At 44.4% G+C, this 9,782-nt stretch overlaps 1 protein-coding gene across 1 annotated transcript; it reads right to left on the reverse strand.

Moving 5' to 3' along the window:
• Nucleotides 1–704: 704 nt before the first annotated feature.
• LOC147882148 (uncharacterized) lies at nt 705–5,686 on the reverse strand. The gene is made up of 2 exons (XM_087401916.1): nt 4,059–5,686; nt 705–982 (listed from the first exon to the last, which is right to left on the reverse strand). Exon 1 carries the CDS (start codon nt 5,605–5,607, stop codon nt 4,186–4,188), a length of 1,422 nt encoding a protein of 473 aa, XP_087258042.1. The 5' UTR covers nt 5,608–5,686; the 3' UTR covers nt 705–982; nt 4,059–4,185.
• Between the last annotated feature and the right edge of the window lie 4,096 nt (nt 5,687–9,782).

A 9,782-nucleotide genomic window follows, 5' to 3' on the forward strand; every position in this document is an offset into this window, starting at 1 on the left:
GTGGGTGGGTGGGGGGGGGGGGGGGAAGAGATAGAGAGAGGCATGTGTGTCCATGAGAGAGAGAGAGAGATTGCCTGCCATGGTGCGCGCCCTCGATGAGCTGTGTTGTGGTCTCCTCCCCTTCCTATGCGCGCCTCCTGGTCTCATCCTCTTCCTATGCGCGCAGCATGCTTGTCTCCTCCTCTTTTCAAAATAATATAAAAATCTTCCTCCTCCTACCATTTCAGGGTGAAGGGGAACATGCCACGCGGCACCTCGCCATGTGGCACCCTTCTTGCTTTTATATGTTCTATAGATACGAGCCACCTTCTTACTTAACTGCCCACAGTTTCTCCTGAAGGTGGACGCAACATCCTTGACTGGCTGCCCTCTCCTGTCATCTGCATGATGTCGCCCCTGCTGGTCACCCTCATTTACTGGCTGTCTCTATCCATCTGCTGCAAACCACCTTTTTCATGACTTAACTATCAACTACACTTGAAACTGCCTTCTATTGCAATGAAAGTGCTGCTTAAGCTCTCTGAAGTCTCTTCCCTAGCAACCCAAAAAACTTGGATTGAAATTAAGTTACCATGGTTTTTCTGAATAAAATTAAGATAGAATTATCCCAAAATCAGCAGTGGATTGAAATTATAGCAAAAAGATATGCGTCTACACATAGTTTCACATGAGTCTTTAAAGCTCATGCTAGGTAGACTCAGCCATAATGAAGACTAGAACTTTTCCTCACCAAACAAAGGTCACAAACTCCTCGTCCCAAGCTACAACGGGTTGTGAAGACACACTGGAATTATTTCATTTCAGTGATTCCTGAATAAAAAGTGTAAGAGATATAAATAATTTTCATAAGGCATATAGCCATGGACTTTGTCACAGATCTGCCTACCACACAGCGATGGTGCCATTATTCTGTTGTACTAGTAAGCAAGCCCTTGTATCCTCACAAAAATGTAACACCTAGTATATCTCGGTCTTCAAATAGCTTCACAAACCAAAAACAGTGAACTTTATAAGCGTGGGTGCCACAAGAAATTATATTTGATGCATCTGCAAAAAGAAACATTCTGAAATGACTTCTTTACAGCCCATGTAAAATCTGAGAGAGTCAAAATCTGAGGAGAGGAGTATTTTAAGCACTTCTGCCATAATTCTAAAAAAAATGGTTGTGATTGGCTGAATCTTGGTAGAATGAGCCGCTTGACAAATTATATGGCTGCAAAATGCTATTTTGAGACAATAAAATATGAAACGGATTAAGCAAACATGAAAGAACACACAAATTTGGGTTTTTTTTTTTTTTTTTGGGGGGGGGGGCACAATTCAATAAATGAGATCGTATATCTGAGATTACCAAAAAGAAATGTGCTTCCTTACCAACTAGCTCACAAGGGACCATTCAGGGTGGACACTTATACGAGTAAGCTGAGATCCAAACGGCTTTTCAAGCCATTATGTTTCATGATTCCCTACTCAAAAGAAAAGTGAATTCTAACAGTTTAGTGTACTCAAAGCCATAGTCACAGGGAACAGCCATTCCGGAGTCCTGGATATAGAGAAACGATAGGGTTTGCAGTGGAGCGATAAAAATAGACGATACTCAGACACAACTGAAGAACGGAACTCAGAAAACATAGTGCCTGTTTGGTAATATGAAAAACTGAATACAAGAACCTCAAGCTGTCGTGTCTCAAGGACCGTGGCTGAGGCGAATCAGAAAGATGATTCCATGTAGAGAAACTGTAGAAAAGATAGCAGCAGAGGGAGCGAAACGCAGTCCTTCGTGTAGCTCGATGATGACGAAGATGATGAAGAAAAAGGAGCTCATCTGGCTGTAGATTTGGAGGTGTATGAGCAGCAGAGGATGAGGAGACGTGGAAGCTTGTCAGGCAGCAGTCAGGAGCAGATCTGGAGCAGCAGCTGGAGGTCCAGGGCTAGATCTGGAGGAGAGGAATAGAGAGACAGAGAAGTTGGGGCAGAACTGGAGCGGAGGACGCAGAGAATGAGTTGGGGCAGGCTTAATAGCCAGTTCTGGAGCAGGAGGGGCTGCAGCAAAGGATGGAGGTGGTGAGGAGCAGCTGCAGGTCCTGTCATTGAGAGTGAGGGGGTAGGGAGTCTTTTATAAACCTGACCCAGGAGGTAGGCCAGCTGGTCGGTCAGTTCCTAGGTCGGTGGGCTGGCCAGCGGTCGGCCAGCTGGTCGGCCAGTTATGGTCGGCCATTTTTGGCCTTTCTGGCCACTTGTTTGGCCCTGCTGGCTGTCCTTTTGGCTGGCCTGTTTGGTGCCTTTTGTGCCTTTGGCTGGCCTTAATGCCCCTAAAATAGGGATTGCTGATAGGTGGTATGTTTGCCCCTAAATTGGGGATTGTAGTTGCTTAACACCCCCTCTCAATTGCCAATTTGGAGGGGCAGACATTGTGTGCCTGGAGCTTCGTTAGAGATGTCGACGGTGGTGGTGGCTATCCCTGCGAAATGCCCAAGAGATGCAATGCAAAAAATGCAGAGAAGGTCACAAGAGGAGTGCCCTTGCAAGGGAATTGTTCACTTCCTCAAGTGCCTGAGTTACACGTATGATCAGCAGAAGTAAGAACACTGTGAAGCTCGAGAGAATAAGCCACCCCCTCTCACCGCCGAAAGGTGGAGGAAAAACAAAGGTAAAGAACAAATATCTCCAGCATCTCGATTCTTCCAAAGGAAGAGGTCGTAGCTGAATAGTGAGCCAGTGTGTGCCCGATCTTGGACCTCGGGAGAGAGGAGTCTATCCCCGCCTCCATGAATGTAGAAGATTCGAAACAACAGTCATCAAGACACATTTGAACAGAAAGGATCCCTTAGATCACCATGGTTTTGATACCATATAGAGAAACGATAGGGTTTGCAATGGAGCGATCAAAAATAGACGATACTCAGACACAATTGAAGAACGGAACTCAGAAAACATAGTGCCTATTTGGTAATATGAAAAACTGAATACAAGAACCTCAAGCTGTCGTGTCTCAAGGACCGTGGCTGAGGCGAATCAGAAAGATGATTCCATGTAGAGAAACTGTAGAAAAGATAGCAGCAGAGGGAGCGAAACGCAGTCCTCCGTGTAGCTCGATGATGACGAAGATGATGAAGAAAAAGGAGCTCATCTGGCTGTAGATTTGGAGGTGTATGAGCAGCAGAGGATGAGGAGATGTGGAAGCTTGTCAGGCAGCAGTCACGAGCAGATCTAGAGCAGCAGCTGGAGGTCCAAGGCTAGATCTGGAGGAGAGGAATAGAGAGAGAGGAGTTGGGGCAGAACCGGAGCAAAGAGGCAGAGAATGAGTTGGGGCAGGCTTAATAGCCAGTTCTGGAGCAGGAGGGGCTGCAGCAAAGGATGGAGGTGGTGAGGAGCAGCTGCAGGTCCTGTCGCTGAGAGTGAGGGGGTAGGGAGTCTTTTATAGGCCTGACCCAAGAGGTAGGCCAGCTGGTCGGCCAGCTGGTCGGTCAGTTCCTAGGTCGGAGGGCTGGCCAGCTGGTCGGCCAGCTGGTCGGCCAGTTCTGGTCGGCCAGTTCTAGTCGGCCAATTCTGGTCGGCCAGTTATGGTCGGCCATTTTTGGCCTTTCTGGCCACTTGTTTGGCCCTGCTGGCTGTCCTTTTGGCTGGCCTGTTTGGTGCCTTTTGTGCCTTTGGCTGGCCTTAATGCCCCTAAAATAGGGATTGCTGATAGGTGATATGTTTGCCCCTAAATTGGGGATTGTAGTTGCTTAACACTGGAGTGGCGAAGCGCGTTCCCGAGGGGGGTCCCGTTCCCAAAACGCCATTCAAGAACAGGAGACGTTCCGGGAACCGTTCCTCACAAGGGGGAACTGCGTCCGCGCGTTCCCGGGATGGCGTCCTTGGTTTCAAGGCAAGGAGGACGGACCCTAAAACCCCCCTTTGTAAAAGAAAGAAAAAACTTTTCTATACTTACTTGGTTTGAATTTACTTCTTTACTAAGTTCCTATGTTTACTATGTCCTATAGAAATGTAACTCTTGTTATGTCCAGAGATAATATAATTAGATATACTTAAAAACTCTGAAACAAAAATCTTACCAGAAAATTCATTGGCTCTATTTCCTTTGATGACTTGAACATGTCCCGGTTCATCCAAAATTATGATAGACTGATCGTTGAGACACCTAAACAGCACAAAGATGAATGAATCTGGTCCTTTTTACATTCATCTTTTCACAAGTGTTTTCATCGCTGCACATGCAGCTGGGTTAATGGCCATCAAGTACTCAACGTCTACTCCTTTCTTTACATCAAAATCTTTATACTTCATCCCTGTCCTCCAAAGCCTAATATGGATGAAGTTCCTCTGTATAAGCTTTTTTATTACTGCACTTCCCTTGACTCGATCACCGCCGAAGACCCGTCCGATCACATCACGAAAACCGGCCACACCATTGCCACGGACAATCATCTCCATAATGCTCTGCCACTCAGCATATGTCCAATTATCATCAGGTAAAGCTGCCCCTTCCAATTCCATCACTTTGTCTTCTATCATAGCATTGGCTGCATCGACCCACGAACCAAGCTCAATGGCGTCACTCACTATTCTTTTTAGCAACTGTGGAGAGCCTCCTGTGACATTATGGACAACGTCCCATGTTGTATCGTCAAGGACACATGGTACAGCCGGATACAAGGGCATTACATGATTCATGATGAACTCTTTTGCCTCGGCTTTGCTGAAGTAACCGAGTGTCACTGTCTTCACCTTGCTGGATTCCATTCTATTTCTTATCCAAGCCCGAAAAAATTCATCAGAGCTTGCCAATACCACGTGCCCTTTCCCCGTCTCCTTAGTCAGCCACAAAAAGAAATGTGTAAGGCTTTCAAGCTCCGATGGATACGCTTTCTCCCACACCTTCAGTCTGTTGGCCTCATCAAATATGATGACTGGCCTAACATCTTGATGCCGTTTCAAATACAGTCGAATGCTATCCTCAATCGCAACCAGCTCCTCCTCCTCTTTGAAAGCATCCCAAAATGTAGTCAGACCGCTGGAAATCTGCCCTATGGGAATCCCAAAAATAGTTCCTGCATTCTGAAGGCCCTTTACCAAGGCTGTGGCCGTCTCATACCAGCCCTCCACTTCGCCCTTGATGGCCTGGGCTAAGCCATCAGGGGTGGTGCATTCTCGCTCCCTCATATTGATGAGGAGAAACGGTGCTAGGACCTGCCGCACCTGTGACTCAGCCAGCCAAACGCTTCTCAAGTGGGACAGCATCTTTGACTTACCAGAATCAATGGGACCTATGAGCAAAGTGACCCAGGATGGCTCCCCTGCAAGAATGCTCAGCAGCTCGGTCATTTCGTCCTTGCGATTGAAGAAACCATGACGTGTATGTCCTTCTTCCTCTGATTTCTTCATCAGCATCCTAATGCTCTCCAGTAGATCTTCATCAATCGGTGGCCATGACTGAGAGAGGTGTGTTGTTGAAGGAGTTGTTGTCGCAGGAGGAGGAGGAGGTGCAGAAGACGACGAAGCAGAGAGAGGAGTTGTAGGAGGCAAAGTGGTAGCAGGAGGAGGAGGAGCCTGTGCAGAAGGAGCAGCCTGTGCAGGAGACGATGACGAAGCAGCTGCACCCATAGTTCAGAAGGGTTTTTAGCAGGTTTTAGCAAAACTCGACGCATGAGCAGAGCAATTGAATATACACTAACACACAAATAAATCCTTCCTAAGCTTGAAGAAATTCAACCTTAGTTTTCTTCATCCTTTAGGGCCTCTACCTCAAGGTACATACATCTATATAGAACACAATTGTCTATATAGATCAACAAATAGCCATCCTTTAGAACCTCTACCCATAGTTGCGCTCAAGGTACATACATCATGCATCTGTATAGAACACTATTGTCTCTCATGCATGTGTGCAAAACCCATCCTTTCTTCTTTAGTTGATAAGAAATGCAAGGCCAAATTCTTCTTCTTCTTCTTCTCTCTCTCTCTCTCTCTCTCTCTCCCTCCCTTTCCACACACGCGCGCGTGCATGCTAGCTTTCTCATAACAAAGCTTGTCAAGAATATAGCAATAAGGTCCCCAATGTGATAGTCTAGTGGTAAAGCTTGGACTTTATAACCTTGAGGTTGTAGGTCCAATCCCCATTAGATTCATCATCGGTAGGGACACCTTTTTTCACATGGTGTGTTCGTGTGGTTGAGGCTTTACCCCCACTGAACACTCGAGTGAACCCTCTTCCTCCCGGGTGGGTGGTCCCTAAGGAGGAGGATCCCGTTGCGATCAGGCTTTTTCGCTCTAACTTTTCCAAGGCATTGTTCATGCCGTTGTGGCCCCCTACAAGGGAGTCGTGAGCATCATGTAAAAGTACCCGTCGTTGGTTTGGAAGAACGCACAAACGGTGTTTGTAGAACAACCATCCATCTTGCACGGAATAATTGTCTCGCTCCAGGCTACATGCTAACTGATAAGGCGTACCAAAATCAAGAGAATCGGCGTACCTGTCTTTCATTACCTCAAGGCCCTTACCTGCGATCTCGAGAACCATAGAGCCCTAGACTGTTTGGATCATGGCTTTGCAACTAAGAGCGTCAACAATTGAATTATTCTTACCAGGTAAGTATTCGATCATTCCCCCAAACTACTGGAAAATCTAACTCCACTTGGCCTGTTGGTCACCCCACTGGGTACTAGGCATGGTCCGAAACCACTTTAAGGCTTGGTGATCCATGCGCACGATGAATTCCCTTCCATAAAGAAAAGGTTTCCAATGCTTAAGTCCCTGGATCACTCCCAGGAGCGCTCCTCTATCTCCATCGACCACCACCCTACTCCCATCCTCACACGTTGAGTTATTTCAAGACCTTCTCATAGCGATAACCTAGCCATCCACCCACTGTCCATTCACCCTCAACAATCTTGTTACATCGAGAAAGACTTGGAGAGCGTTGCAGGTGACCATCTACTCCTCCCTTTGAATTTCTGTCGAATTTTTCCGCCCGTCAAGTTTCCACCACCACCACCCCCTTCTCCACCTCCTTCCCCACCCCCACCCTTCCTCCCCCACCCTACCCCAAATAGACAATTTTATCTTTAGCAAAGAAGCATTTACTCCTTTTTCCATATAATTTATGATCCCTTAATTTTTCAAAATTTTTTCTAAGATGCATCTCATGTTCTTTCACGTCCTTTGAATATACGAAAATATTATCTAACAAGATCAAAATAAAATCATTATCTAACAACACATCATTCATCAGGAACATAAAAGTGGTAGGTGCATTGGTAAGTCCAAAGGCAAGCATTACGAGTTCATAATGTCCATATCGGGCTTACCAATGTGCCAGCCACCTTCTACAAAATGATGTCGAGGGTATTCAAGGAGTATATTGGTATGTGCCTCTTTATTTTTCTGGATGACATTCTCATTTTTTTTGCTACTGCAGAACATCACATCAAAGACATGAGGAAGGTGTTTCAATTATTGCGCGAACATGTACTTTACATCAACGCTAAGAAGAGCGCATTCAGATTACTGAAGATACAGTACTTAGGGTATGTTATCAGTGTAGAGTGCATAAGCCTTGATCCTGAAAAGGTTCAAGCGATCCTCGATTGGGAGGTGCTCCACAGCTTAGGAGATTCGGTCGTTTGTAGGCCTTTGCAAAGCCTATAGCTTGCACATGGATCGCGACTCGACACTTGCACCTCCTCTTACCGATCTACTCAAAGGGGTCAAGACACGTCAACATAAAATTTCAATTACCGGCAAAGCGCTTGAGGCTTTTCATGCATTACAATGATTGGCTTCCTTAGTGCGAGTTCTTAAGTTAACATCTTAGGAGGATCCTTTTGAGGTCATCACAGAGGCCAGCAACCTTGCCATTGGCACGATCCTTTAGCACGAGGGACATCCGGTGATATACTACAATCGCAAGTTGAATGCCGCAGAGAAGAACTACTCGGTGTACAACAAAGATCAATCTATCTCCAACTATCTGCCTACCTATCTATCTATGTATCTACACACACACACACACACATACACTACCCTCCTTCTCTAGTCCCCCCCCCCCCCCTTTTTTTTAATTCCTTGCTTCCCTTAAAATTTTTTCCTTATTTTTTTCTTATCTCCTTAAAATTTTTCCCTTAAATTTTCATGTTTTCCTATTTTTAACTCTTTTTTTAATTTCCTTTATTAATTTCCCCTTTTAATTTTTTTCAAATTTCATCTTTATTTCCTTAATTTTCTTGTATTTTCTCTTATTTCTTATCTTCTATTTTCTTATTTTCCTTGTTTTTAATAAAAATCTCTACTTAGTTTTTTATACTATTTTCCTTTTAAATTATTCCTAAATTCTTAGCTCTTGTCTCCTATTTTTTTAATTTTTAATTTTCCCCTAATTTACTCCTTATTTCATCCCTTTGTAGTTTCCTTTCCTTTTATTTTCTATTTCCCCCTAACTTATTTCTATTTTTTTCCTAATTTTATTATTTCCCTTTTTACTAATACTTCACAAATTTTTAAAATTTTACTAGTGTTCCCTTTATTTTTTTTCATTATTTTTATCTCCTTTATTTTGTCTTAACCCTTCATAAATTTCCCCCTAATTTTCCATTCTTACCCCCCAATTTCCCTTAGCCCCCCCCCAAATTTTCCACCCCCCCTTTTTTCCCTATATTTTCTATCTTATTAAACCCTTTGTTAATTTAAACTAAAGAAAACCCCCCGCCCCCCTCGTTGCAATTTATGTTGACCCTCCTTTTGATGCACCAGTGTTTTACGATGCATGACCTCTCTGACTCCCTCAAACTCCCCACCTTCCCAAACTCCCCATGTTCTCGACTCTCCCTTTCCCGACTACCCTGGCTCTATAACTTCTCACTTTTATCTTGGCTTTTCTTTTTGCATTGATGAACAATTTGTTGCAATGCCGTGTACCTCGTCAATAAGTGTCCTTGTACAATTTCTCCTTGCCCTTTCCTTTTGATCTTTCTTTTCAAGCAATGGTAGACATCCTAGTGTTTGATGGTCGTATGGATGGAAATCCAAGTGAATATCTTGTGGTATTTAAGCATCGATGTGTTTGCCTCAATTTTGTAACAGAAGACCATTGGTTGTTAGTGCTTCCCACATTTTTGGAAGGGTTAAGTGTGGTACGAGAGCCAACTAGAGACAATTCGTCAAAGTTGGCCAAGGCTGATGAAAGTTAAGATTGAGTATTTTGGCTATCATAAATAATAAGAGACATTTTATTGCTACTATGTTCAATAGAAAGGATTCAAATGCAAACATGTATTAAAAGACATGCTACTATATCTTCCTATGATGGACTATATCAATCTAAAAAATCATAAAAAACACGAAGGGACATGCAACTTGAATCTTAGCTTGGGTAATCTAATGGCAAGCAAAAGCAAGCCCACCACCAAGGATGACCCTATTCTGAAACTAATAAGATCAAAAGAGAGACCGCCCCATGCACCGGACCTCGCCGCTTCTCTCTCGGGGAGATCTTGGAAGCCACTGGGCTCTTCAACAATGGGGAGATGCTGGGATTCAGAAGCCATGGATTCTTCTTTAAGGGCATGGTGGCAAATGGAGCACCAATTGCCATAAAGCACTACTCACCACTCTTCTTGCAATAGATAGGCCGCCATCAAAAAACGCTTCTGAAGGAGATAGAGATATTCGATTGGCTTCACTACATGAATCTGGTACCTCTGTGTGGATGGTGCCATGAGAAGGGAGAGTTGTTCTTTGTGTATGATTATATGGCGAATGGGAGTCTCGACAATTGGCTATT

Source organism: Dipteris shenzhenensis, chromosome 30, assembly GCF_047967505.1.
Source record: "Dipteris shenzhenensis isolate YYH24624 ecotype China chromosome 30, Dip_SZ_1.0, whole genome shotgun sequence".
Taxonomy (NCBI): domain Eukaryota; kingdom Viridiplantae; phylum Streptophyta; class Polypodiopsida; order Gleicheniales; family Dipteridaceae; genus Dipteris; species Dipteris shenzhenensis.